Here is a 25,973-nt window from a genome sequence, read left to right on the forward strand (position 1 = left end):
CCTCCCACAAGTCCCAAAAGACATGCTGTTAAGTGAATTGGACATTCTGAATTCTCCCTCAATGTACCCGAACAGGCGCCGGAGTGTGGCGACTAGGGGATTTTCACAGTAACTTCATTGCAGTATTAATATAAGCCTACTTGTGACAATAATAAAGATTATATTATTGTTGTATATAAAGCTGGGTTCTAAGTTGGAGTATTTGTCTATCGGTAATCATACTAATCGCTGCAACTTTTGTTTATCATGCAGGAAATTGAACGATTAAAAAATGAAAAACCAACTTGGGAAAGAAAGCTACGATGGGAGGGAATGAAGAATGTTTTTGGAGGACAACCCTCATTTCTATGGATTAATCCTTTCTCAGGCGTTAGAATTAGACGACTCATTCCTAGAAGAATGAAGGGAGGAGCAGAATTTGCTGTTTGACTCTGAGGAAGAACATTTTTGAAAAGTAATCTTTCTAATAATAAAATAAAATTAGCACAAGACTTAGTCCCTTTCTACGTACTGCCGACTAAGGTACTATGGATTAAATAAACGCTGCCTCTAAAATTGAACATAGCAACCTAATTATGAGCAAATTTCCTGAAGTCTGGAACGGGTGAACTGACAGAAATCTCCATCAGCCATCAAAAACTAGCTTGAACAGGCAGTTATGCATCCTAATTCTCTATTGTATAAACCACTGCATAGTTGCTCATCCTGCAGTATCGCATCAATGTACCATTTGTGACATGATCCCAAATACTTGGACGTAAACCGCAATGCAATAGATGTTAATTTAGTGGCATTGGTTGGGAATGTTTTTTTAACATAAAATTTGTAGTCCATTTCATTAAATCCTTTGCACCCCGTTTGAACAATGAGTTCAGGCATTGTATTTACAAATTGTTACATATGATGAACTGTATAAGTTAGAATTGAATAATTTCTTTAATCTGTTTTTATATTTTTTTATATATATATATAAAAGGGAACTCTAAAGAAGGGGAAACTTTATTTTTTCAGTTTATGTATATTTTTTTTTTATTTCAGGAAAATGTTCTTTCCCTCTGTCTGTGGTATGGGTGGGTGTGCACTGTTTTTTCAATAATACAAAGTTTACCCTGAACGTAATCACATTTTAAACATTTTATTTATTGTTTTGTTCAAATGCACAGATGAATTGTAAGTGTAATATTGTTGATGGCTGTTTCTAAAATTGATATAAAATATCTTCACAACAGATCTCCCGTCCAGTTTAATATAGAATGATTGTTCAGTGTACGGTTACAGCAAGTTTTACTCATTGTTTCCAATCAACTGAAACATAAAACAAAAGTTGAAAACTAACCCAGATGCAATGATTTAATTTTTCATTGTTTGTGAAGCCTTAGTGTTCCTATATGGTTCAAGTATAACAAGAACATGCTCTGTTTTGCCGGGTAATGTTTGTGATCTGACAAATGAAATCTCCATTCTGGAATCTATATCAAAAAGTCTTCTTCGGCGATCCCTCGCTATCGAGTATGATTGTCCACCTTAGAAACTCCGTGTTACTGGTTATGAATTCTGTGGGTCCTTGCATGGCTGATAAGCCCGAACGTGCAGCCACATCTTCGACCTCACACCTGGAGGTGGGATCAGTCCTTGGACTCTCGACCCCTGATATCCCTTTTTCAGGCTACTTTTCTGGGCCTTCCCGTACCATTGGGTGCTCTCGAAGAATTGTGTCCCTTCAATCAGGAGGTTCCTCTGAGTAAGTCTCCTGAGCAAGGATCTCCCAGGCATTAACATTGATGTTGCATTTCTTGAGGTTAGCCTCCAGGCTGTCTTTGAAGTGCTCTATTTGTCCTCATCTTGTTCGGGAGCCTTTCTTGAGCTGGGCAAAAAATATTTGCTTTGGCAGTCGGGACTCTGACATCCTAAGCACATGACTGGCCCAGCAGAGTTGGTTTTAGATAATCAGGCCTCGTGGCTGGTGCTCTTGGCTCCTTCAAGGACGCTGATGTTCAAACGCCTGCACTTCATGATGATGCAGAGAATCCATCTCAGGCAATTTTGATGGAACCTCTCCAGGGCCTTGAGGTGGCATCTGTACATAGTCCAAGTTTCTGAGCTGTACAGAAGATTTGGGAGGGCGACAGCCTTTTGAATGACTATCTCAGTGTTAGCACGGATGTCATGGTCATCAAAGTCTTGTCTTTAGGTGTGCGATAGAGGTGCTCACGGATTAGATCTGAGGCGGGTTGGTAAAAGACTCGAGTCTTCTTGAAGGTGAGCTGAGGAGGTCACACCTTCCGGAAAGGTGTCAAGCATGGCTTGGCGACTGAGAGGAGATGACGATGTCATCCGCATACTGCAGTTCCACGAGCGATGTCAGTGTCGTTTCCTTCTTGAATTTGATGGGTGAGATTGAAAGGTTTTCCGTTCATTCTGTAAACTCTGTCCATTTCACTGGGAAGCTTGTTGAAAAGGTGAAGGATGGTGGCGTTGAAGATGGAGAAATGAGTGGGGGCGATGACACACCCCTGCTTCATTCCAGTCTTGACCTTGAAGATTGCTGTCTTTCTGTTAGTGAGTACTGTCACCGACTCTTACTGTGGAGGAGTCGGAGGATGTTGATGAGTTTTTCTGGAAGTCGGCCTTTGGCAGAGTCTTCCATAGCAATTCTTGATTGAATCAAAAGCCTTGGTCGGATCGATGAAGGCCATATAGAGTGGTTGATGTTTGAAGGGAATCAGCTATTTCTGATAGGTAAAAGGCTATTTTAATGTCAATATTAAAGCCTAGTCTTTAATATCCATTTTAAAATAAAGATTTCAGTATTCATAACAAAACACATAACAAACAGCCTGACACATCCATAAACTAATTGATAAAAACAAATTTTTTACTGACAATATGAACGGACTATTCTAATGAACAGATTTCAAAGTAAGTTTCATATTAAGAAATGAGCTGTACCAGTAATCAAGGTCGAAATAAGCACCATAGCGATATGAAACTATCATTGTCCAGAATACGGATAAAGTGAAAGTCAGCAGAAAACCAGTAAAAACCAGACTTGATTACAGCACAAAATCACATTCCATAGCGCACACATATTCAAACATGAAACATTTAAAACTAATGTTGCACATTGAGGATTGACAGTTAACCATCCAATCAAATGTATTTGAAACTTACCCAAACCAATTAGGACGACATAGAGGCATAGACAGATGACTTCAGACTGGTAACAATCCCCTTAAACATGAGGTCCGCACAGCCATTTTCTATCCAGGATCACTCTATACTTTGATCTAACTACTTGCTATCCTTATTTTCGTATTTTCACTTTTCCACTCTAACTCTTGAAGTTCGCGCAAGCTGTTTTGCCGTAAGCAAGAAATCATTTCTGTATTATTTTGAAAGTTAAATTGTTTTATAAATGACTTCTCAAGTCTTTTGCTAGCAAGACTATTGAGAACCGATTTAAGTTTCTCAAATTGTAATCAGAAGAGGCAATAAAATATTCTTTTTTTTATTAAATATTTTATTGAAAATTTTTGGTCAACCAACACAGTACATTGTGCATCCTTTACACAATATTATAACAACACAAATAACAATGACCTATTTTATAAACAAAAAATGAATAAATAATAAATAACAAAAATGAAAACTAGCCCTAATTGGCAACTCTCCAAAAATATAATTTAACAGTCCAATATATAATTATCTGTAGCAACAACCTATACATACTATACAGTATATATTAACAATCCTGAGAGTCCTTCTGGTTCCTCCCCCCCCCCCCCCCCCCCCCCCCCCGATCCTGGGCTGCTGCTGCTGCCTTTTTCCCATTCCGTCTATCTTTCTGCGAGGTATTCGACGAACGGTTGCCACCGCCTGGTGAACCCTTGAGCCGACCCCCTTAGGACGAACTTAATCCGCTCTAGCTTTATAAACCCCGCCATGTCATTTATCCAGGTCTCCACCCCCGGGGGCTTGGCTTCTTTCCACATTAGCAATATCCTGCGCCGGGCTACTAGGGACGCAAAGGCCAAAACATCGGCCTCTCTCGCCTCCTGCACTCCCGGCTCTTGTGCAACCCCAAATACAGCCAACCCCCAGCTTGGTTCGACCCGGACTCCTACTACTTTTGAAAGCACCTTTGTCACCCCCATCCAAAACCCCTGTAGTGCCGGGCATGACCAAAACATATGGGTATGATTCGCTGGGCTTCTCGAGCACCTCGCACACCTATCCTCCACCCCAAAAAATTTACTGAGCCGTGCTCCAGTCATATGTGCCCTGTGTAATACCTTAAACTGAATCAGGCTTAGCCTGGCACACGAGGACAACGAGTTTACCCTGCTTAGGGCATCTGCCCACAGCCCCTCCTCGATCTCCTCCCCCAGCTCTTCTTCCCATTTCCCTTTTAGTTCATCTACCATAGTCTCCCCTTCGTCCCGCATTTCCCTATATATATCTGACACCTTACCATCCCCCACCCATGTCTTTGAGATCACTCTGTCCTGCACCTCTTGTGTCGGGAGCTGCGGGAATTCCCTCACTTGTTGCCTCGCAAAAGCCCTCAGTTGCATATACCTGAATGCATTCCCTTGGGGCAACCCATATTTCTCGGTCAGCGCTCCCAGACTCGCGAACTTCCCATCCACAAACAGATCTTTCAGTTGCGTTATTCCTGCTCTTTGCCACATTCCATATCCCCCATCCATTCCCCCCGGGGCAAACCTATGATTGTTTCTTATCGGGGACCCCCCCAAGGCTCCAGTCTTTCCCCTATGCCGTCTCCACTGTCCCCAAATCTTCAGTGTAGCCACCACCACCGGGCTTGTGGTGTAGTTCCTCGGTGAGAACGGCAATGGGGCTGTCACCATAGCCTGTAGGCTAGTCCCCCTACAGGACGCCCTCTCTAATCTCTTCCACGCTGCTCCCTCCTCCTCTCCCATCCACTTACGCACCATTGAAATATTAGCGGCCCAATAATACTCACTTAGGCTCGGTAGTGCCAGCCCCCCCCTATCCCTGCTACGCTGTAAGAATCCCTTCCTCACTCTCGGGGTCTTCCCGGCCCACACAAAACCCATGATGCTCTTTTCAATCTTTTTAAAAAAAGCCTTCGTGATCACCACCGGGAGGCACTGAAACACAAAGAGGAATCTCGGGAGGACCACCATCTTAACCGCCTGCACCCTCCCTGCCAGTGACAGGGATACCATATCCCATCTCTTGAAATCCTCCTCCATCTGTTCCACCAACCGCGTTAAATTTAACCTATGCAATGTGCCCCAATTCTTAGCTATCTGGATCCCCAGGTAACGAAAGTCCCTTGTTACCTTCCTCAACGGTAGGTCCTCTATTTCTCTACTCTGCTCCCCTGGATGCACCACAAACAACTCACTTTTCCCCATGTTCAATTTATACCCTGAAAAATCCCCAAACTCCCCAAGTATCCGCATTATTTCTGGCATCCCCTCCGCCGGGTCCGCCACGTATAGTAGCAAATTGTCCGCATACAAAGATAACCGGTGTTCTTCTCCTCCCCTAAGTACTCCCCTCCACTTCTTGGAACCCCTCAACGCTATCGCCAGGGGCTCAATCGCCAGTGCAAACAATAATGGGGACAGAGGGCATCCCTGCCTTGTCCCTCTATGGAGCCGAAAATATGCAGATCCCCGTCCATTCGTGACCACGCTCACCACTGGGGCCCTATACAACAGCTGCACCCATCTAACATACCCCTCTCCAAAACCAAATCTCCTCAACACCTCCCACAAATAATCCCACTCCACTCTATCAAATGCTTTCTCGGCATCCATCGTCACTACTATCTCTGTTTCTCCCTCTGGTGGGGCCATCATCATTACCCCTAACAACCTCCGTATATTCGTGTTCAACTGTCTCCCCTTCACAAACCCAGTTTGGTCCTCGTGGACCACCCCCGGGACACATTCCTCTATTCTCATTGCCATTACCTTGGCCAGGACCTTGGCATCTACATTTAGGAGGGAAATAGGTCTATAGGACCCGCATTGTAGCGGGTCCTTTTCCTTCTTTAAGAGAAGCGATATCGTTGCTTCAGTCATAGAAGGGGGCAGTTGTCCCCTTTCCTTTGCCTCATTAAAGGTCCTCATCAGTACCGGGGCGAGCAAGTCCACATATTTTCTATAAAATTCGACTGGGAATCCATCCGGTCCCGGGGCCTTTCCCGCCTGCATGCTCCTAATTCCTTTCACCACTTCTACCTCGATCTGTGCTCCCAGTCCCACCCTTTCCTGCTCTTCCACCTTGGGAAATTCCAGCCGATCCAAGAAGCCCATCACTCTCTCCCTCCCATCCGGGGGTTGAGCTTCATATAATTTTTTATAAAATGTCTTGAACACTCCATTCACTCTCTCCGCTCCCCGCTCCATCTCTCCTTCCTCATCCCTCACTCCCCCTATTGCCCTCGCTGCTCCCCTTTTCCTCAATTGGTGTGCCAGCAACCTGCTCGCCTTCTCCCCATGTTCGTACTGTACACCCTGTGCCTTCCTCCATTGTGCCTCTGCAGTGCCTGTAGTCAGCAAGTCAAATTCTACATGTAGCCTTTGCCTTTCCCTGTACAGTCCCTCCTCCGGTGCTTCCGCATATTGTCTGTCCACCCTCAAAAGTTCTTGCAGCAACCGCTCTCGTTCCTTGCTCTCCTGCTTCCCTTTATGTGCCCTTATTGATATCAGCTCCCCTCTAACCACCGCCTTCAACGCCTGCCAGACCACTCCCACCTGGACCTCCCCATTATCATTGAGTTCCAAGTACTTTTCAATGCACCCCCTCACCCTTAGACACACACCCTCATCTGCCATTAGTTCCATGTCCATTCTCCAGGGTGGGCGCCCTCCTGTTTCCTCCCCTATCTCCAAGTCCACCCAATGTGGAGCGTGATCCAAAATGGCTATAACCGTATACTCCGTTCCCCTCACCTTCCGGATCAATGCCCTACCCAGCACAAAAAAGTCTATTCGCGAGTAGACTTTATGGACATAGGAGAAAAACGAGAACTCCTTACTCCTAGGTCTGCTAAATCTCCACGGGTCTACACCTCCCATCTGCTCCATAAAATCTTTAAGTACCTTGGCTGCTGCCGGCCTCCTTCCAGTCCTGGACTTCGACCTATCCAGCCCTGGTTCCAACACCGTATTAAAATCTCCCCCCATTATCAGCTTTCCCATCTCTAGGTCCGGAATGCGTCCTAGCATCCGCCTCATAAAATTGGCATCATCCCAGTTCGGGGCATATACGTTTACCAAAACCACCGTCTCCCCCTGTAGTTTGCCACTCACCATCACGTATCTGCCCCCGTTATCCGCCACTATAGTCTTTGCCTCGAACATTACCCGCTTCCCCACTAATATAGCCACCCCCCTGTTTTTCGCAACTAGCCCCGAATGGAACACCTGCCCCACCCATCTTTTGCGTAGCCTAACCTGGTCTATCAGTTTCAGGTGCGTTTCCTGTAACATAACCACATCTGCCTTAAGTTTCTTAAGGTGTGCGAGTACCCATGCCCTCTTTATCGGCCCGTTCAGCCCTCTCACGTTCCACGTAATCAGCCGAGTTGGGGGGCTTCCTTCCCCCCCCCCCCCCCCCCCCCCCCAACTTGTCGATTAGCCATCACCTTTTTCCAGCTCCTCACCCGGTTCCCACGCAGCTGTATCTCCCCCAGGCGGTGCCCCCCCCCGCCCATCCTCTCCCATACCAGCTCCCCCCTCTCCCCAGCAGCAGCAACCCAGTAATTCCCCCCTCCCACCCCCCCGCTAGATCCCCCGCTAGCGTAATTACTCCCCCCATGTTGCTCCCAGAAGTCAGCAAACTCTGGCTGACCTCGGCTTCCCCCCGTGACCTCGGCTCGCACCGTGCGACGCCCCCTCCTTCCTGCTTCTCTATTCCCGCCATGATTATCATAGCGTGGGAACCAAGCCCGCGCTTCTCCCTTGGCCCCGCCCCCAATGGCCAACGCCCCATCTCCTCCACCTCCCCTCCTCCCCCCATCACCACCTGTGGGAGAGAGAAAAGTTACCACATCGCAGGATTAGTACATAAAACCCCTCTTTGCCCCCCACATTCGCCCCACCACTTTGTTCAAACGTTCTTTTTAATAACCCGCTCATTCCAGTTTTTCTTCCACAATAAAAGTCCACGCTTCATCCGCCGTCTCAAAGTAGTGGTGCCTCCCTCGATATGTGACCCACAGTCTTGCCGGTTGCAGCATTCCAAATTTTATCTTCTTTTTATGAAGCACCGCCTTGGCCCGATTAAAGCTCGCCCTCCTTCTCGCCACCTCCGCACTCCAGTCTTGATAAACGCGGATCACCGCGTTCTCCCATTTACTGCTCCGAGTTTTCTTCGCCCATCTAAGGACCATTTCTCTATCCTTAAAACGGAGGAATCTCACCACTATGGCTCTGGGAATTTCTCCTGCTCTCGGTCCTCACGCCATCACTCGGTATGCTCCCTCCACCTCCAACGGACCCGCCGGGGCCTCCGCTCCCATTAACGAGTGCAGCATCGTGCTCACATATGCCCCGACGTCCGCTCCCTCCACACCTTCAGGAAGACGAAGAATCCTCAGGTTGTTCCTCCTTGCGTTGTTTTCCAGTGCCTCCAACCTTTCCACACATCGTTTCTGATGTGCCTCCTGCGTCTCCGTCTTCACCACCAGGCCCTGTATGTCGTCCTCATTCTCGGTAGCCTTTGCCTTCACGACCCGAAGCTCCCGCTCCTGGGTCTTTTGTTCCTCCTTTAGCCCTTTGATCGCCTGTAGTATCGGGGCCAACAGCTCTTTCTTCATTTCCTTTTTGATCTCTTCCACACAGCATTTCAAGAACTCTTGTTGTTCAGGGCCCCATGTTAAACTGCCACCTTCCGACGCCATCTTGGTTTTTGCTTGCCTTCCTTGCCGCTGTTCTAAAGGATCCACTGCAACCTGGCCACTTTCTCCTCCTTTTTCCATCCGTATCCAGGGGGGATTCCCTTCTGGTTTACCGCACAGTGTTTTTAGCCGTCAAAATTGCCGTTGGGGCTCCTATCAAGAGCCCAAAAGTCCGTTTCACAGGGAGCTGCCGAAACGTGCGACTCAGCTGGTCATCGCCGCACCCGGAAGTGATAAAATATTCTTATTTGCATCCGAGAAGTGTAAGTCAAATTTCTACTGAGTTCTATAGTGTTGCGAGACTTCACTTGAACCGCATGGTAGATCTCTACAATGTTACTCCTGGCATTTCTCTTAAAGTTGCCAAGCAGTGAAAATCATGTCCGCTGATCCACGGTTTGTTCAGGAGCCACACTGCTTTCCGGAAGGATTTCTTCAGAGACTGTGAGAAGGCGGTTAGCGAGCATTCGAGTGATGATCGTCCCGGCGCTGGAAAGTAGGGAGACTCCTCTGTATTCACACAGTCCACTTTATCTCCTTCCTTGAAGATGGTGACGATGAGGGAATCCCTGATCTCGGCAGCAATTTGTTCTCTGTCGCAGAATTTCAGGAACAGCTAGCTGATCGAGATGACGGGTGACCTCCAAGTTTGAAATCCCGCCCACTCCTGCGGCTTTTCCATTCTTCACATGTTTAATGGTGGCTTTGACTTTGTCCATTCTTGGTGTGAGTCCAAGATCCATCTTTGATGCGGAGTTGGGGAATTTCCTCAAACACGATCTCATCTGTGATTGTATCACAGTTCTTTCAAGTGTTATCTCCATCAAAGACCGATGTTTTCTCTGTCTCTCGAGATGGTTCCATCCTCCCTCCGCATCAGTTTGAAGCCTAGGGCGTTGGGTCCATATATTGCCTTGGTGGCACTGAAGAAGTCCCGGGTGTCATCCTTACCGGTGAGGAGTTGCAGCTCCTTAGCTCTCTCACCATTGGATCTTGAGTTCCCTGGTTCTTCCCTGCTTTGGCTGATTGATGTGCCTTGCTGGTTATGTCATTTTGCTAGGCACACAGAGCTTTCCTCTTATCGTTGAGGTCTTGGACGGTGTGGTTGTTCTCGTCAAACCAGTCTTGGTGTTTCCTGGTCTTGCAGCCGATGGTTTCTATTTTTAAATAATTTTAATGTGTCCAATTCTCTCTTTTTTTCCAATTAAGGTGCAATTTAACGTGGCCAATCCACCTACCCTGCACATCTTTGGGTTGGAGGGGGAGAGACCCATGCAGACACGAGAGATAGCCGATGGCTTCTTTATAGCTTGAGATAATGGCTGTCTTCAGCTCTTTCCACTTTTCCTCCACACCATTAGAATGGAGACTTTGGTGAAGACATTGTTGGCAGTTCACTCACATGCTTGACTCTTGATCTTTTTCCTGAGCTGTTTCTTCATCTTCTGCTGCTTCTGGTGGTGTTTGCTGGGTATAGAGGAGCAGATGAGCTGGTGGTTTGTCCAGCCATTATCTGCACTGGTTATCGTTTGGTGATGAGGGCAACCTTTTTTGTCTCGGGATTGGACAATGATGAAGTCGATCATGTGCCAGTCATTTGATTAGGGATATCTCCAGGAAGTCCTGAAGTTGTCTTTTTGGTGGAACGGAGTGTAATTAATGGCAAGCTGGTGTTCTGCGCATTTGGTGTTCAGGAGAACCCCATTGGAGTTGCAATTCCCAACTTGTTCCTCTCCAATGTTTCCTTTCCAGAGTTGGGAGTCCTGCCCAATCCTGGCATTGAAGTCCCCAAGGAGGATGATCTTACCTTCCTCAGGAATGTTGGAGAGTATGGTGTCCAGGGTGGACTAGAAACTTTCTTTGGACTCATTGGCATGGGTTGGGGCGTGGGCACTCCCAACTGTTGCCTTCTGGTTCTGGGCAAATTGTAGACTGAGGTTTGTGAGGTGCTCATTGATACCAACAAGGAGATCTTCGAGTCCGTGGACGAGTCCCTTCTTGATGGCAAATATAATTCCATGCATCCTGGGCTGATCCTCGGGTTTGCCTCTCCAGAAGAAGGTGTAACAATTGGCATCTTTCCTCAGCTGCCCTTCGCCTGCTCTTTGGGTCTCTTGCAGGGCCGCAATATTCAGGTGCCAGAGTTCATGGGCAACGAGCAATTCTCCATTCTGGTCGATTGCTTTGCTCATTATCCATGTTGGTTCGTGCATTCAGGTTCCGAAATTGAGTTTAACTTTGATTTTTCTGACCGTAGATAGATGAGCTGCTGGGCATGATTTTCCAGCCTTGTTGGAGACGGGACAGAGGACAGACTATCTTTAGGGCACCGTTTCTAGCCCTTTCCCCATGCGGGGTGAGCAGAGTGGATCCTGAACAGGGCTGTTCAGTCGTGACGATAGCTGCCGAAATGCTCCCCTGTTCCTATGGGCGAAATGGTAGCAGAGTGGTTAGCACAGTTGCTTCACAGCTCCAGGGTCCTGGGTTTATTTCCTGGCTTGGGTCACTGTCTGTGCAGAGTCTGCATGTTCTCCCTGTGTCTGCGTGGGTTTCCTCCCACAAATCCCGAAAGACGTGCTGTTAGGTGAATTGGATATTCTGAATTCTCCCTCAGTGTACCCTAACAGGTGCCGGAATGTGGCAACTAGGGGCTTTTCACAGTATCTTCATTGCAGTGTTAATGTAAGCCCACTTGTGACAATAATAAAGATTATTATTATTCCAAGTTCGAGACAACTGAATCAAACTCCATTGGTCCGAAGCTCGGAACTTCCACATCTTATGGTCGCCGATAGCCGCAGGGGCTGGGGGTGTGTTGGTTTCCTCTAGGTAGTGGCCTGGTGCAGGACATCTTTTAACGTGGGTATACGGTTGCACATCAGCAGACACACGGTCCTTGACAGAGTGTAGGCCCAGTTTCAGTGGCAAGGGAACCCCGACGACTGGGAATCTCCCAACTGTTGCGACCTTCACCAGCCATTACAGCCGCTGGTATCAAACAAATTTCTTCCTCCTGTTCAGCTAGTGACGACTTATTTTGGATTGCTCTTTTCCTGGTTCCTCTCCTCCAACCTTAACATCACAGGTAATCCCACCCAGAGATAAAGACTCCAACGGCATTGCTCTCGGGATCAAAGGAACGTTCAAGCCTCTACCACGGCCAGGCGGTAACCCAAGGAAAGGAGACTGCTTAGACCATGGGCCCAATGATTTTTCAGTTGTACCAAATCCTTCCAAAGAATCAATTAAAATTTTAACTGGTGGGAAATGATGAATGTTTGATTTCTGAAACTAATATGGAAAATCTATTGTAATGGTTGGCAATTCTAAAGCATATAGGAAGGTGGAAGTATTCCACTGGCAGAATGTGGTGCTATGGATTGAGTATTAAATATCATTTATGACGAGAAAACTGAAATGTCCTTTTCCTGGGTAATATTTTTGTGTGTGTGTGTGTGTGTGTGTGTGCATTTAGCTGAGTAATGCAGCTACGTGATATATTAAATGCTATGATATGGTTTATTCCATGTACACTATGCTTCTATTGTGATGCATATTATAACGATCCTGAAAGTCTGAGCTGCCTGATGTCACCCTGGAGGAGGGGGAGGGGGGGAAGGGGGAGAGGGGAGGGGGGGGAGAGGGGACGGGGGGAAGGGGGAGAGGGGAGGGGGGGAAGGGGAGGGGCGGGTGAAGGGGGGGCGGGGGAAGGGGGAGAGGGGAGGGGGGGAAGGGGAGGGGTGGGGGTGAAGGGGGGGCGGGGGAAGGGGGAGAGGGGAGGGGTGGGGAGTGGGTGAAGGAGGGGAGGGGTGAAGGGGGGGGAGGGTGTGGGAGGGGTGAAGGGAGGGGGAGGGTGTGGGAGGGGTGAAGGGAGGGGAGAGTGGGGAGAGGGTGAAGGAGCAGGAGGGGTGAAGGTGAGGGACAAGTTGACTATATAAAACAAAAACCTAAGATTTTGAGGGAGAGAAGTGCTGTAACAATTATTGAGGATTTTTTTAGGCTCCGTTCTTTTTATGTAATCTTATTTGGAGCTTTGAGAAAAGTTGAGGCCTTGTTCTCTGGTGCATTCTTGATTTATTCACCTAGACAGGCGGACAGGCAATACTTATTGAATGCTCCTTGCATCCATTTACAGCACAGGGTTTAGTGGTTTCAGTTGATCACCAAAGCTGATCGTGCGTACGATAGATATGGAGTTGGGAGCCAGCGTAACTCTAAAGCGCAGCAGGCGAAGACTGCTTCATCCTCAGGAGTTAGGCAATGACACTGAATTTAGGGCGCATTTATGTTCATTAAACTCAAGGGCACGATTTAATCACGCATTTTAGATAACAGGAAAAGCCAAAATCGAGCGGGCATCAGTTTGCAATCCAACAGGCCTGCTCCCGATGGCAAGTTGCAGATCATGCCCAAATATAATAATAATCTTTATTAGTGTCATAAGTAGGCTTACATTAACACTACAATGAAGTTACTGTGAAGATCCCCTAGTTGCCACATTCCGGCGCCTGTTCGGGTACACTGAGGGAGAATTCAGAATGTTTAATTCATCTAACAAGCACATCTTTTGGGACTTGTGGGAGGAAACCGGAGCACCCGGAGGAAACTCACGCAGACACGGGGAGAACATGCAAATTCCGCACAGACAGTGATCCAAGCCGGGAATCGAACCTGGGTCTCTGGCGCATTGAAGCAACAGTGCTAACCACTGTGCTACCGACTAACCCTCGTCTGCATTCATTTCCATCTCAGGAACGAGATTCAAGTCGAATGCAATGGCCTTCTGGGAATTAACTGGCTCCCCAGCAAGAAATCTCGTGCTCATCGTTCAGTGCTCCTTTTTAAAATCATGAAGCTGGCGCAATGGCTGCTGAGGGAACGGAGGAGCTGAGTAGTCATTTCCATTTTCCGGCATGCAGCCCAAGTGCTTGAGTGGGGGGGGGGGGTCCCCTCAGGGGGATGAGCTTGGGCAGTGGGAGTGAGGGACTTTTTGTCTATGAGGCCTTCAAGCCATCTTTAAACATTGTGGATACCCATAACAGTGGCAGCTACAGTGCTGTCTGCCTGCTGTACCAAACATCACGAGGACAGAGCCCTGCTCTTGGTTCGATGCTGAAGGTCACTTTGACCCCCTTTGACTGTGAGCAGCCTCTTGATTGACAGCTGCAGGCTATTGCTAATAAGGAATTGGCCTTGTTAGATGTGAGCATTTCACGGCTGCTGGTTGTGTTTGCTGCTGTCGGCGACTGCAGATGCCTGGAAGCTGCCGTTGCTGTTTCCATCCTTTTCTATAGCCGGAAAGAAGGACAATCCTTTCTAAGATACCTGGGTCATGGAACACCGGGTTCAGGGGAATGTACTAGTCCAGAAGGCAATCTGGTTTGAAGCAAGAAGACGCTGTGGGACCTGGTGTGCGATATTGATCGGAACGGACCATCTGATGATGCATTTAAGAAATGCTTTGCAGATTACTGATGCTTTTGTGCTGGTGTGGTGAGTGCTACATGTAACTGGCACATCACCGTGCATTAAACACGCTGGAAGTCAAGGATGTTGAACTGCAGCTTGAACACCAGTGGAATATGTGGATGCCAGGATTTGTTTCTGGTGAGATTGGGCCGTGTGGGAGGGTCTGCACAGCTGTGGCTCCTGGACGGTTCCTGGAATGGTGATGTTTCCTTGTTGTTTGATGGTTAGTGTGGTTATGTGGAATGTTACATATTTGATTTTCAAATCTGTGTTAGCTTCCTCCTCCTCGAGCAGTGCCAGCTAGTACAGCCCCAGGGCATCCGTCAGGGCTTCAGCAATTAGCTGGAAGGCCACCATTGCTGGTTGAATTTCAATATCCATTGTCTGCAAGGGGTGAAAGGCTGACATGTTAGCATGGTGCATACCCCCGTGCCCAACCAGGTCCAATGGACTTCACAGTGGCCCCAGTTGGCACTGCGGACCCTGCTCCCTCATGAGTTCCCCTGGCCACGTCGGTGCCCGGCACTGTGGGGGCCTCTGGCCCTGGCGCCCATCCCTGCTGCCAGGGGTCCTGTCAGCTGGCACTGCCCTTCCTAGCAGTACGCGCCACGACCCCCGTCCGTGAGCCCCATCGGGGCTACAGTGGCCATTGCCCTGGGTGGACTGCCTGACGCCCAGCCAGTGGGTTACGGCCGGTTGCGTGGTGGGGGGGTATGGCGGAGGTTGGATGGGGGCACCTATATGGCTGGTACCACTCTGCAGAACCAGGGGCCAGGGTGGATGGTCAGTGAGTTGCGCAGAAAGATGGCTGCCTTGCAAGCCACGGTAATGGCGCTCCATGCCTGGGCACCGTCCCAGTCCCATGGGGGGGTCACCCTGGCCAAACGGCCTGTTCCCCAGGCCCCCGCCCCCCCAACCCCATCCCAGCCAGCCTGGTCAGTGTCCGGCCCAGCAGCCCACAGTCACACCTCCCCGTGTCCTACCTTCTCTCTCTCCCTCATCAGCCACTATGTCGGTTTCACAATTTTTAAAAGCACAAGTGAACTGCGGCATCGGGAAATCGGCCCATCAGAAGCAGAGTCTCATGGAGGCCCCAGAGAATACTGGATTGGGCCCGCTAATGATATATCACTGACGTTTACCGGCGATCCGGGACTCATCAACGCCGCTGTTGAGGCAACAGAGAATTGCGATTTGGCTCCCTCCACGATTTCGGCGTCGGAACCGATTCTCCGCCCAATCCCTCCACGTTTTTGGCGTCGGCCGACGGAGAATTCCGCTCCCTGTGCCTGGAAGGGAGCTTGTAATAATAATAATAACAATTATGCTTACATTAACACTGCAATGACATTAACACTGCAATGAAGCTGAAAAAATGAAATGAATGAAAATCGCTTATTGTCACAAGTAGGCTTCAGTGAGGTTACTGTGAAATGCCCCTCGTCGCCACATTCCGGCGCCTGTTCGGGTACACTGAGGGAGAATTCAGAATGTCCTATTCACCTAACAGCACATTTTTCAGGACTAATGGGAGGAAACCGGACACCCGGAGGAAACCCACGCAGACACAGGGGGAACGTGCAGAGTCCGCAAAAACAGTGGCCCACGCCGGGAATCGAACCTGGTGATGTGTTGGGTACTCTGCCACACAGACGAACCAACACGGTTGCGAATGGTACAACTCAGGTTTATTACTAACATTTATTTACAGTGGTAAACTGGTTACTGAGGTTCGATCATAACCCTTGAATCTGTGGACCTATTCCTAACACTATCTTGGAGTGGCACTCAGCACATGGCGGATGTATGAGTGGCTTGCTGTGAGCTCTGTGCCCTGAGCTGTCTCCTGCTGGAATGCCCGGGAAGTGTCGTGTTCCCTGTTTTGTAGTGTGTATGCTCTTGCCTGTGATTGGCTATGGTGTGTGTGTGTTGATTGGTCCGTTGATCTGTCCATCAGTATGTATTTATGTTTGTACCATGATGTTTACCTGAATATCATGACACCTGGGACCCTGGCGCTGTGAAGCAACAGTGCCGCATAGAGAATGAGTGATGGCAGGAACAGGATTGCGAGTCCCCTGCAACTGAAGAATAATTGGATGTTCATTGTTGAGTCTTGTACATAAGTTGTGCCTGTCCGGTTGAGGACCAGAGGGCGACTGGCTCCTGTGGAATGGACTCCAAAAACGAGTTAACACCTGTGTGGGAGGTTTGAGGGGTGTGTAGTTGAGTTCAGAAATGTGTGTTTACTGGTTCAAATAGTTATTTTTAAATCCCATTCTTTATTCAAATTATTTTTCTCACATCCTAATTGGTGTTTTTTATAACACTAAGCTGAATTCTGGCACATTGCTGTTTTCTCTCTTTCAGGTGTCTATTTGGTACTATTACTGTCCTGGTTATTTTTGTCCCTGCATTTATTGGAAGGAGAACACTTAAGTTAATGATTGTGAACCATCATAGATCAAAATGCTGCCTATTTGTGATATTTAACTTGTTAGGTTATTGTGTACACCTGTGAATGAACACTTTCTCAAAGCCCATATTTCAGTGACAAGCCTTTGCAAATGCAAATCACAATGTCAGCTACACCATGTAAGCCATCCCCAATTTGTGACTTTCAACTTAATTACACCATACAGATCTGGAGAAAAATAATCCCAGAGCTTTCATGTTTATTTATAAAACTGGAGAGTCATGTTTTATATAATTCTGTGTCCTCAGGATCTCTCTCATTTCGTAATTATTTTGCCTTATGGTGATGTTGCCTTTCTGTTGGCATCGCAGAGTAGGTGTGTACCAAACTACTTCAGTATCTGGAATTTTCCAGTTGGTTTGCAGCTCGCCGACTGACACAGCAAAGGGCAGGAAGTGGCCTCTTGCCGGAAGACTGCGGGTTGGGGGTGGGGGGGGGGCAAGGACACCCCCACCTGCTGGTAAATCTCCCCTGCACCTGCCACAGCTGCTGGGCCACGGCCTGGCCAACCAGTAGAAGGGCTTGCCCCTCCATTGATGATGACGAACTTGACCGTTGGCTGCTCATAGGTCATTGCTGGAGGATCTCCTAATGACCCTTCAACCTTGGGAGCCCATCCACTGATCACTGATCCACGAATTGGCCAATTCAACATAAATGATGTTGAGTGTGATGTGTGGCAGTGTCGCGACCTGGAAATTCACCTGCTATCATCATCCCCAAACAAAAATGCAGCCCAATGGGTTAGAAATTGTGAAAACAAGATTGTTTTAATCATGTCAGTACAGTTTCACAAGTTATGGTCCGGATCATGTCAATTTACTGCTGGCCAATAAAAGCACTTTTGTGGATAAAACATTTTCACAGGATTAATGCAACCTGTTTCTCTTTTCCAGTGTTTTTTTAACTTGGCAGTAAACACTTCCTGTTTCGTGGTCTAAAACCACCTACGCAGACATTTATTGAACTTTCAGTCCAATCTAGTTTAGAAAGTAGAGTCACGAATGGTTGCAGCACAGAACAAGGCCATTCAGCCAGCCAGATCTCTGCTGGGTCATTGAAAGAGCAACGCGCCTATCCCACTACTCCTTTCCAGCTTGGCGCTGCAATGTGTTTCTCTTCTTCAGATGCTTGTCCAATTCCCTTTTGAAAGCCTTGATTAAATCTGCCTCGACCAAACTCTCAGGCAGTGTATTTCAGATCCTAACCACAAGCTGCGTAAAAGGTTTGTCTTCATGATGCTTTTGTTCCTTTTGCAAATCATCTTAAGTTGGTGTCCTTTGTTTCTCGGCCCTTTCGCCAATAGGAACAATTTCTTTCCGTCTCCTCTCTCTAGACCCCTCATGATTTTGAACACTTCTACTAAATCGCTCAACTTTCTCTCGGAAAACCCCCCCAGTTTCTCCAACCTATTTGTACAACTGAAATCCTTCTTCCCAGGAACCATTCTCGTCAATCTTTGCTGCATCGTCTTTTAACCCTTGACATCCTTCATAAAGTGTGGTGACCAAAATTGGACACTGTCAGAATCCGCCACCAGACATCAGGACATTATCGGATCAGGAGACAGCATGCTAATTGGCCACCTCCACGTTCACCATCCATTTAAGAATGGTGACTGGGCTCCGAATGCTGAAGGCCCAATAAAAGGGTCTGGAGCCTCGGGAGCCCCACTGGGAGAGATGGGTACTGCCGAGGCAGCTCGGGGACTACAAGGACTCCCCAACATGGAGTCTCTCACAGGTTGACACAGGATATAGAAAATAAAGACCGCTAAACCTGCGAAGAACATTAGGGTGGAGGGGAATCCCCTCTGCTGGATCGGGCTCTGAAATGAAAAATGAAATGAAAATCGCTTATTGTCACAAGTAGGCTTCAAATGAAGTTACTGTGAAAAGCTCCTAGTCGCCACATTTCCGGCGCCTGTTGGCCTTTCATATATGCATTTGGCACAGAACCTTCAGTTCCTGTGATCCTCCTCCCCTAGCCTGCCATAGGGAGACTGCCTCCAATGAGCTGGTGATCTCTGCACATGGCAGGGGGCTGATCTGAAGTCAGTAAATTACCAATACCAGTGCAAAATAGCCCGCGCTTAATGGACAAATTTGCTGTCTGCCTCTATGGAGGAGACAGCCAAATCGGTTCCCAAGTAGCCGCTGGACAAGACCCTGAGAGGGCGAAAATGAGTAACGGAACCACCCTGACATGCTTCCCCCTATTTTTTGGATCCACTGCCTCTAACCCCATCTCCAGGGGACCAGGAAAATCTCGCCCATTGCTTCAATTGAGGCCAAACCTCTGTTTATTCACCTAGCCACTACACCAGTACTGTGTGCCTCTATTTATAATGTCTATGATTGATGTGCCTTTTTAACCACTTTCTCAACCTGCCTTGCTGCCTTCAACAATTTGTGCACATAGACGCCCAGTTCTCTCTCCCTGCGCACACTTTAACATTAGTTAGTCCCGGGATTCTTTAGTCCCGAATACCTTTTCTTGTTCTCCTCACTAAAATGTATCACGTCACACTTCTCTGCGTTAAATTTCATCTGCCATGTGTCCACCCATTCCACCAACCTGTGTCTGTCCTGTCGACGTCTAAACTATCTTCCCAGTTCAAAGCACTTCCAAGTTTCGTGTTACCTGCAAATTTTGAAAATGTGCCCTGAATACCCAAGTCTAAATCATCAATACAGAACAAGAAAATCAGCGCTCCTAGTACCGATCGCTGGGGAAACCTATTGTGTACATTCCACCAGTGTGAAACCAATTGTTCACCACTGCTCACGGTTTCCTGTCAATCAGCCAACTTTGAATCCATTCTGGCATTGCCCTTTTTATCCCATCAGTTTTAACTTTACTGGCAAGCCTGTTATATGAGACTTGATCAAAGGCCTTTTGGAAATTCATATAGACCACATCAACTGCATTGCCCTCATCCTTATTACCGCATCAAAAAATTTGATCAAGTTAGTGAGACACAATTTACCTTTAACAAACCCATGCGAACATACCTTCATTAATCTACACTTGTCCAAGTGACTGTTTGTTTTGTCCCAAGGTTATTATTTCTAAACCACCAAGGTTAAACTGACTGGCTTGAAGCTGCTGGGATTATCTTTAATCCCTTCTTGGAGCAAGAGTGTAGCACTTGCAATTCTGCAGCCCTTTGGCACCACTCCCATAGATACGGAGAATGGGAAGATTATGGTCAATGCCTCCATAGTTTCTACCCTTACTGCCCTCAGCATCCACAGATGCATCCCAGCTGGTGACTTAACGATCCAGATCTTCTGAGCCGTGATAATGATCATGGTTTTGTCGCCTCGTAAATTTACACTTGTAAATTTCCCCGACTTGACCGTGCGGCTCATTTCTCCGTGATCTTCCGAGCCCGACATTCACAGAAATGCAAAGCATCCTTCAGGGAACTCTCGGAGTAGAGTCAAGGGAAGACAGTACATGGTACTAGTTGCTACACGGTAAGTTTAAAGTTCCAGTTTGAATGAAAGTGAATGGATAGCAATGGGTGAGTGAGAGAGTGAGTGAATGGTGTAGTGGGTAAATGGGGGAGTTGTGTAAGTGAGCCAGGAGGCTAAGTGATACTCAGGCTGCGGAGGGTGATAGGGTTGGGTCAGGGGTATTCAGGGGGGTAATCTGGCCAGGAGGGTAGTCATGTCAGGAGTGTTGTCAGGTTGAGAATTAATCAGGTGATCATGGGGGTAGCCGGGATCAAAGGGGGAAGATTGGAGGGGTCAGTTGTGTAGTTATTCAGGTGTTCTACTAATTTTCAACCTGTCTAATGTTCCCCAGGTAACAACCCAGGTAAGTTCCCCAGAACTGCCCTGTCATGATATTCAGGTAAACATCACAGCACATACATACATACATACTGATGGACAGATCAACGGACCAATCAACACACACAACACGACAGCCAAACACAGGCAAGAGCATACACAGTACAAAACAGGGAACATGACACTTCCTGGGCACTCGAGCAGGAGACGGCTCAGGGCACAGAGCTAATTGCAGGCCACTCAGACATCCACCATGTGCTGAGTGCCACATCAAATAGAATTAGGAATAGGTTCACAGAATCAAGGGTTATGATCGAACCCCAGGAAACAGTTTACCTATGTAAATAAATGTGTGAAATAAAACTGCATTGTATCATTCACAACCGTGTTGGTTCATCTGTGTGGCAGAGTACCCAACACTTCATAGTACCAGGAGTGAATTTGGTACCTACCTACAAATCCTCCGGAATCTGCCATCATGTGCCATGGACACCGTCAACACACCGCAGCCGCTGCAAGTCGCTGGAAACTGCAGCGTTAATTGGAAACTGTTCAAACAGCACTTCCAGCTCTTTCTGGAAGCCAACGAAAAGGAAAGCACCTCGGACACCAGAAAGATCGCCATCCTCCTCACCACGGCAGGTCAACACTCCATCCATGTCTACAACTCCCTGGTGTTCGCGGACAAGACCAAATACAAGACGGTCCTTCTCAAACTCGAGCAACACTTCAATGTCGAGGTCAACGAGAGCTTCGAGAGGTATCTCTTCCAGCAGCGCCTGCAAGGTAAGGATGAGCTCTTTCAGTCATTCCTTACACATCTCCGCATCCTCGCGCAGTCCTGCGGTTACGACACCACCTCCGATTTCATGATTCGGGACCAGATCGTTTTTGGGGTCACCTCGGGCACCCTACGCCAGCAGCTCTTAAAAATAAAAGGCCTCACCTTAGCCTCCGCAATCGAAGCCTGTGTCCTGCACGAAAACGCGACAAGCCGTTATACCCAATCGCCGTGGCAGGGGTCCTACGCGGCCGGATCGGTGAGGCAGGCGCCCTACAAGGCCGAACGGGTCCAGGCAATCGAGTTCCTCCCGGCCCCTTGGCCCGGACGAGGGCGGACATTTTGCACGCTTTTCAAGGCCTCCTGCGCTTGTGCGCGCCAAAAACTGCAGCAACACTGAAGGACGTGATGCGCAGGCGCGCTCGACACAAGACCGAACCACACATGCGCAGTGGCGCAACGGATGCCATGACGTCACGACGTGCGGCAACTGTGGAGCCGCACATTTAAAGCGGCAATGTCCCACAAGAACCCGACAATGCCTCCGCTGTGGCAAGGTGGGCCACTACGCTGCTTGCTGTCGAGCAGCTCAACCTTTCAATGTTCCCCAACTCCGACAACCTCACAGGGACATGCGGACCATTCAGCCTCCTTATTACGAATCGTGCCCAGACGATATCCAGACCAGTGACACAGACGACCGGGACGCCTTCCGTGTTGCGGTCATTGATGGGAACCAAATGTCTCCACCCAGGACCCACCAGCCGGTGCAAGTTAACACGATCAATCCGGGTGATGAATGGAATGCCACGCTAACGGTCAACCCAAATTCGTCGCCCACCTACTAGACTGGACTTATGAGACTGCTTGTACATTGAACTCATACTACCACTGTGTTAATATGTTTACGTTCTTATCGTTACAGGAATTCGTTTTATCGTTCAACCGTTCTTTGTTTATGGTCCAACCTTGTTGTTATGTCGCACCCGACATCGCCCCTTGTATATAGTTTAGCCCCATGTACATGCTGTAAATATTGCACACACACATTTAGCTACACTCAGTACACACCTCTATTTATGACAACGTAGGCACATGTTCTTGTAAAAAAGAGGGGATGTCATGATATTCAGGTAAACATCATAGCACTACATACATACATAATGATGGACAGATCAGCGGACCAATCAACACACACAACACGACAGCCAATCACAGGCAAGAGCATACACAGTACAAATCAGGGAACACGACACTTCCTGGGCACTCGAGCAGGAGACGGCTCAAGGCACAGAGCTCATTGCAGGCCACTCAGACATCCACCATGTGCTGAGTGCCACTACAAGATAGAATTAGGAATAGGTCCACAGAATCAAGGGTCATGATCGAACCTCAGTAAACAGTTTACCAATGTAAATAGGTGTTTGAAATAAAACTGCGTTGTACCATTCACAACCGTGTTGGTTCATCTGTGTGGCAGAGTACCCAACACTTCATGCCCCAAATCTCCGGCTCTAACTCCATATTGGATATTTGTGGAGAGTCCCAGTGTGCAGGGAAATTGCCCATCAGAACTTTAAACTTCCTGGAAAATTCCCAAATAGGACCATGCATCAGGACTTCCATAAGGTCTCGATGAGCATCTTTCGTCTCTGACAATCTGGAGATCGGAAGATTCACTCTTAAACTTTAAGGACAACAACCCCCCTTGCTGTACCTTAATTACTTCTTTATACAATGTGCCTCCAACAGTGTCTTTGTACTCAGTAAAGACAGATGCAAGTTATTATTTAACACTTCACCATGTCTCCACTTCCAGGTATAGATCCCCTTTTTGGTTCATAATCAGCCCCACCTCGCCTCATAAGAAAAGTTTGTCATTTATATGAGTATTGAAGACTCTTGAATTCACTTTTATGTTAGATGCCATTCCCTTCTTGTCTTCTGTTTGCCACTCTTCTTTTTTCTTGTTGTATTATCAACCTGGCATTTTCTTTGCATACCCTTTTTCTGCTTCATTTTACTCTCTATCTCTTTCTTCATCTAAGGAGCTCTGGTTTGTTTGTCCTTCCTTTCCCCCTCTTGTGTGCACCCACACTATTTCCTCTTTGTTGGAAACCCATTGTTCTCTTTCTGTTTTGCTTGCCAATATTTCAATCCTGGGATAGATCCTTCCTCAACTCTTTGAAATTGACCCTCCTCCAATTAAGTATTTTTACTGCAGATTGCTCCTTCTCAGTTTGCATAGCTAATCTAAACCTTATACTATGATCACTGTTTCCTATATGTTCCACTACTGGTTGGGAAAAGCTTTAATGGAGCCTGTCAAAGTGGGCATGATGGTGGGGAGGGGGGTGGGCGGGGGGAGAGGGGTGGGTTTTTGGTGGCAGAGAGAGTCAGTTACTTGCATCCAATTCCCAATGTTGGGAAAACTATCTCTAATCTAGTGGGGGAAGGGTGGTGGTAAAACTGGGAGGGCAGGAAGTACATGAAAAAAAGCATAGGCAATCACGGAAGAGCAAGCAAAGAGTCATGCCACCCTGGAAAGAAGCTTGCTAATCACGACTGATTTTCTTGAATGTTTCAAAGTGTGGTGCGCAGTTCAAGCTCATATTGGCTTCTTGGATGCCAAATGCAGCAATATGACCTGAAGAGAACTTCAGGAATTCCAGCTGTGGCGCTGCGGTCCCAGGTTCGATCCCGGCTCTGGGTCACTGTCCTTGTGGAGTTTGCACATTCTCCCCGTGTTTTGCGTGGGTTTCGCCCCCACAAACCAAAGATGTGCAGGCTAGGTGGATTGGTCATACTAAATTGTCCCTTAATTGAAAAAAAAATGAATTGTGTACTCTAAATTTATTTTTTAAAAAGGAATTCCAGCTGTGGCTCTTAAAGACACAGAAACAACTGCTTCCAGGTACAACAAGGTGATTCTATGGTATTTGCCTGCAGAATAGTAAGTAGTATTCAGATGACCACAGCCTCAGCTCTGTAAGTCCTGTATGTGGGCAAATATTGAATCTTCAGAGTGACAGATCGGCTTTCAAAGCCAAACCACAAATGTGACAATGTGCACAGCTGGCAGTAAGTAAATGCCTGTCATAAAATGCAGAGGCGACTGAGCCAATTAGCAGCTAAGCAGTAGTCCAGAAACTGCAAATTGCTGGTATAAAATGTAGAGCTGGAGTGTCAATCAGGAGTCACAACTCGGGATTACTAAACCAATGGGGAACAAAGCGGGGTGTTACCAATAACGTGCATGTTTAAGAAAGCTTGACCTTCGATGCACTGTGGTTTTTTTCTTCATTCCTTTTAATCTATTTTCTATCTGAATTTGTACCAACAACATTTTGCAATGAGTCAATCTAAACCTACCATCGGACTTCATCTCTTATCAGAAAATAAGAGATCCTACACTTGCTATATTCAAAGAGTGCACAGGGAGATGGCAGCAGTTACATCTTGAAGTTGATGGGGGGGGGGGGTTTCTTGGGGGGAGGTGTCATGAGAATGTCGCTTTCAGAAATGTTTGGCTGCAGTGATGTCAGAGTGTGAGTGGAGCTGAGCTCTGGCTCTGCTTTTTAGTTTCACTTTGAGAAAAGCTTGGGTGTGTCTGTGTTGTTTTTTTTTGGTTTTGTTTTAGTGTTGGAGTTGAAGCCAGACAAAGCAGGTGTACTGTTCTTCTCTCTGCCATGAAAAATCTATCTGTTGATCATCTGATGAATTCAGAATTATAACTGTTTTCAGTAGTGAATGTAAACCTGATGTGCTTCTGTTAAAAGGTGTTTCTTTTGTCTTCTGGATGTTGTTTGGGAATTTATTAAGGATTACTGAGTGTTGTAGTCTTTGGGGTTGTATTTGAATTAATGGTTGCTAAGATGTTCACTGTATGTTTTAAAAAGGGTAACTTGAGTTCATAGAATAAACATTGTTTTGCTTTAAAAAATACTTTTCCATTTTTGTTGTACCACACCTGGAGAGTGGGCCGTGTGCTCCCCATACCACAATCTAGTATAAGCTGTAGATCAGGTGAACTCCATGATACACTTTGGGGTTCTCTAAACCCTGGCCCATAACACATCCATTACAATGTATAACACTGAGACTGAGGAAATTATTCTTCACCGTGAAATTATCTGAAGCAAAATAGTTGAAGACTCATTTTTAATCTCACTGCCCAATTGAATAATTGGGGAGGTGCCGGAGGACGGGCAGGTGGCAGAGGCTGGGAAAAATGGTCCAGATTTTACCGTAACAGAACATCTAATTATTTCTGCTCTTGGTTACACTTGCCCTTGTACATTAAATGTTTTGCACGACAGATTGCTGAACGTGAGCTGATAACATCGCAGTGAGGGAACCATGGCCTCTGGAGCCTGAGTGAACTGGGCAAACTGCTGTCAATCTCTTTTATCAACCAGATTGAAGGATTGTTCAGTTAACAGCTCCAAGAAGTGTAAATTCAAGTGGGTGACTTAATGTCCAATGTTGTAAAGAAAGAGAAATAAAGGAAGTTTGGACTAAGAGAGAGAAGAAGGGCCATGAAGG

At 47.2% G+C, this 25,973-nt stretch overlaps 1 protein-coding gene across 4 annotated transcripts in view; it reads left to right on the forward strand.

The window, feature by feature from the left end:
* zdhhc7 (zDHHC palmitoyltransferase 7) overlaps positions 1-1,335 on the forward strand; it is a 91,780-nt gene extending 90,445 nt beyond the window's left edge. For all 4 annotated transcript variants that reach the window (XM_072517888.1, XM_072517891.1, XM_072517889.1 and 1 more), the window contains one exon: positions 253-1,335. In XM_072517888.1, the coding sequence (XP_072373989.1) occupies positions 253-429 (177 nt within the window). In that variant the 3' untranslated portion in view covers positions 430-1,335. The remainder of the gene's footprint in view (positions 1-252) is intronic.
* Positions 1,336-25,973: the final 24,638 nt, after the last annotated feature.

The sequence above is a fragment of the Scyliorhinus torazame genome, chromosome 10 (genome assembly GCF_047496885.1).
Source record: "Scyliorhinus torazame isolate Kashiwa2021f chromosome 10, sScyTor2.1, whole genome shotgun sequence".
Lineage (NCBI taxonomy): Eukaryota > Metazoa > Chordata > Chondrichthyes > Carcharhiniformes > Scyliorhinidae > Scyliorhinus > Scyliorhinus torazame.